At 59.0% G+C, this 3,467-nt stretch overlaps 2 protein-coding genes across 2 annotated transcripts in view; one reads left to right on the top strand and one right to left on the bottom strand.

Moving 5' to 3' along the window:
- The window catches only part of HSD11B1L (hydroxysteroid 11-beta dehydrogenase 1 like), a 7,613-nt gene extending 6,625 nt beyond the window's left edge, over nucleotides 1-988 (bottom strand). The window contains exon 1 of the mRNA XM_023764644.1: nucleotides 894-988. The gene's annotated coding sequence lies outside the window, so the exon portion shown is untranslated. The remainder of the gene's footprint in view (nucleotides 1-893) is intronic.
- Nucleotides 989-1,488: 500 nt separating this feature from the next.
- On the top strand, nucleotides 1,489-3,467 carry CUNH19orf70 (chromosome unknown C19orf70 homolog). The gene is made up of 4 exons (XM_006101090.3): nucleotides 1,489-1,700; nucleotides 2,417-2,594; nucleotides 2,786-2,837; nucleotides 3,239-3,467. Exons 1-4 carry the CDS (start codon nucleotides 1,672-1,674, stop codon nucleotides 3,334-3,336), a joined length of 357 nt encoding a protein of 118 aa, XP_006101152.1. The 5' UTR covers nucleotides 1,489-1,671; the 3' UTR covers nucleotides 3,337-3,467.

The raw sequence follows: 3,467 nt of genomic DNA, 5'->3' as shown, positions 1-3,467 counted from the left end.
GAGCTGGAGGAGCCCCGAAAGACCACCTTGGAGATGCCTAGGAGGAGTGAGAAGGTCCCCATGTCATGAGAGTTAAGATATGAGAGTTCAGCTTTGGTAGCGATTTACTTAGCCCAGGGAAAAGGCAAAAGAAACAGGCCGGCTGCTTAAAGTTTGGGGAGTCATAGGTTTCCTTTGAAAGGGGCACAGGCTCATCACATCTTGGGGTTTCTATCCTCTTTACTCAGTGGGACAAAGAGGAGAGGGCACTTCTAGGACCCAGGATGCTGAGAGCTGGTGCGATTGGGGAGCTCCTATATCCCCAATCTCCAGATCCAGCCCTATGTCCTTTGCCCCACAACAAAGCTCCAGCGGCCTCCCCTCCTCCCCTATCTTTACACTCCGCTCCTCCCACCCTGTTCCAGCCAAGCAGCCAAAGGGATGTGTCAAAAGAAGTCTGGTGTGCCCCTTCCTGCTCGAAACCCTCCAAGGGCTCGCCACTGCTCCAGATGGAGACCAAGCTCCTCACAGCCCCATAAGGCCCAGCGGGTCTGGCCTCTGCCCACCTGTCCATTCCCATCTTCTCCAACTCCTTGTCTATGAGCCGTTCTCAGAAAAGTGAACTTGTCGCCCTTCCCAGTCACACCAGCAATTTTCTCAGCAGGGAACGCGCTCCCACCTCCTTCCCTTCCAGGGAAAGCCCGCGAAGCCCCTCAGCTCAACCCTCTTCCCACCCATGTAGGGATGGATGGATGGATGGATGGACGGACGAAGCAGCTGGGCTGAGATGGGGATGGAATAGGGGAACCGGATCCTCGCAGAATCCACTGGCCCTATGACCTCGCCGGGCCTCAGTTTCCCCGCTGTACAAAAAGGGCGTGCGACCTGCTCCGAGCTCCCAACCGCTCACTCACCCTCTCGAGCCTGTTTCTTCCGCCGGGAACCGGGGCTGGCGGTCCCTGCCTGGGAGCCGAGCGCAGGCCAGTAGGGTCTACCCTTCAGGCGGGCGCCCCCCCGACCACGCCCCTCCCGTAGAGCCTGAGTCACGTGACTAAGCCTGCCTCTTCGCGAGGAGGCACCAGGCCGTGAGGACTTTGCGACGCCCGGCGTTGCCAGGCAACGGCCTACCTGCTGGCTCTTTTGATCCCAGCCTCAGTCTCCAGAAGGAAAACACTCCCCACCATTCGAAACCGCTCACGTGACCTAGACCCTCCTCTCTCGAACAATTCCGCCCTCGTGTTGCCGTGACAACTGGCTTCTAGGGATACTCTTCTTAGGCCCTTGCCCTGAGTCACCCGCGCGGGCGCGGGTGGATCTCCCCGGCTCCGACATCTTCTTGGGTTACCCTCAGGCCTCACTCCAGACACCCTACTCCTCTTTTCATTCACGCCACCGAAACCGGACTACATTTCCCAGGAGCCTTGGTGGCTAGGCGAGCCCTCCGGGGCCTCACGAGGCAGTGCTGAACACATTTCCCAGATAGCTTTGCGGCGGCCCGGCCCATAAGATTACCTCTCTGCACACTTTTGCTGTGGGACCCAAACCTCTAGCATTTCTGAGCGGTAACGAGACTCCGACTCCCGGAGGCCTTTGCGGCTGACAAGGCAAACTACACTTCCCAGAGGCCTCTGCCGCTTCGCTACCGGAAGCGGCGGGCGAGCCGACTGTCCTTGCGTGCGGAGTCGAGCGGCTATGGTGTCCCGAGTGTGGTCGATGATGAGGTGCGTGTGGCGGGCGGGCCCCGAGCTCCCGAGAAAGTCCTCCCTGCGGACACCCTCTTCTGGTTCGCTCCCCACCTGCTCTTCGTTTCCCGTAGTGTCAGGTGCCCCATGGGGAAACTGAGTTTCAAGCGGAGAGGTGATTCCCGAGGTCTCGCGAGCCCTTGCTTTCGTATTCTCGGAATGAGATCTCTCCGAGTCTCCGTTGCCTTCTCTGTAAAGTGGGTGTGCCGTACGCCATTTATTGGGAGGTGAATTCGCGCCCAGAGCGGCGCTGGACGTGCAGGAAGCGACCAGATACACTTGGAAAACCCTTCGGGTTACTCGCGGAGGGTCCCTCCTCGGGACAGAAGGCAGACAAGGGACTGACGTGTCTTCACTGTTCCCTGCTCCGGGCGGAATCATTAGTGATCCACTGTCCCTTTGCGGGCCTCAGGTTCTAAGTTGAATGGGCGGCGTACTCCTGCTTTGCACACTGTAAATGGAGAACTGTGCCTAGCAGGGGTCAGGCATGCCTCTGAGTAGCAAGGTGCCCAGTCATTTCCCTATTACCTGCCTGGCTTCCAGTATGTCACATTTTGGATTGTGGGGCTCCCTAGGGGGACTAACTCCTACTCCCATAGGCCTAGGGCCCCCCCGCCCCCCGCGCCCCTCCCACACATCCCGTGGGTGGCCTGCAGTGTTCTCTAAGCTGCTGTCGTTCTCTTCTCTGCATTCAGGTTTCTCATCAAGGGGAGTGTGGCTGGGGGAGTGGTCTACCTGGTGTACGACCAGGAGCTGCTGGGGCCCAGCCACAAGGGCCAGGCAGCCCTTCAGAGGGCGGAGGAGGTTGTCCCCCCTGCCATGTACCAGTTCGGCCAGTACGTGTGTGAGCAGACGGGCCTGAAGATACCGCAGGTACCCCATGCTGGGAGTGAGGCTGAAGCTTGATGGGAATCAACTTTGGGGTGGCCTTCAGTCCCTGGTCCCTCCAGCCTTGCTTGGTTCCTGCTCGCTGGGGCATGCGCTGCTTTCCCTGCTTCGGGAGGGAGTTGGGGCTGCCAGGCCCTTCCCCTTTCATCAGCCCCTTCTTCCTTGTCTCTTCCCAGCTCCCAGCCCCTCCAAAGTTTAACTTTCACATCCGTGAGTCCTGGAATTCAGGTAGGCCCTGGTCCCTCTGCTTGGGGGTGTGGCCCCAGGTACCCTAGTCTAGCACCCCTGACCCTGCTTCCTGCTCATGCCTTTCCATCACTCCCCTTACTGCTGTGTGTGCCTCTTGCACATCTAAAAGGGAAGGGGTGGAGGCTCCAGGGAGGTAGGAGCAAGATGGGGCCTCTTTTTGAGAGCTTGGGCCACCACTGGAGCACATCAGGGTAGGTGGCCTCAGACAAGGTGAGGTCCTGTCCCTCCTCTGTCTCAGTTTCCTGGTGTGGAATTGACAAAGTTGGAAGTGGCACCTCTAAGAGCATGGCCGAGTTGGGTGTCCCAAGGGGTTGGATTAAACCCCTTGGCTGTAGGTGGGGAGCCTGACCAGGCCTTGGGCCCTTCTTCCCTCCCCACAGGCATCATTACGGTGATGTCAGCCCTGTCGGTGGCCCCTTCCAAGGCCTGTGAATACACCAAGGAGGGCTGGGAATACCTGAAGGAGCGAATCAAGTAGCCTATCAGAGGAGGCTGCCTTCCCCAGTTGGAAATGGGCAGGGTGCCCTGGACCTCAAGCCTCTGGAATGGAACCCTAATCTAAGGGCAGCTCCCGGCCTTGCCAGCCCAATAAAGGACTTTGGAAGTGTT

The sequence above is a fragment of the Myotis lucifugus genome, unplaced genomic scaffold, assembly GCF_000147115.1.
Source record: "Myotis lucifugus unplaced genomic scaffold, Myoluc2.0 scaffold_341, whole genome shotgun sequence".
Lineage (NCBI taxonomy): Eukaryota > Metazoa > Chordata > Mammalia > Chiroptera > Vespertilionidae > Myotis > Myotis lucifugus.
Note: the sequence above shows the minus strand (reverse complement) of the source record. Positions and strands in the feature narration are given on the sequence as shown.

Coding starts and splice junctions, on each gene's coding strand:
- CUNH19orf70 (XM_006101090.3), top strand. CDS start 1,672: ATGGTGTCCCGAGTGTGGTCGATGATGAG. Junction 1,701..2,416: donor CGAGTGTGGTCGATGATGAG/GTGCGTGTGGCG, acceptor CTCTGCATTCAG/GTTTCTCATCAAGGGGAGTG. Junction 2,838..3,238: donor CCGTGAGTCCTGGAATTCAG/GTAGGCCCTGGT, acceptor CCCTCCCCACAG/GCATCATTACGGTGATGTCA.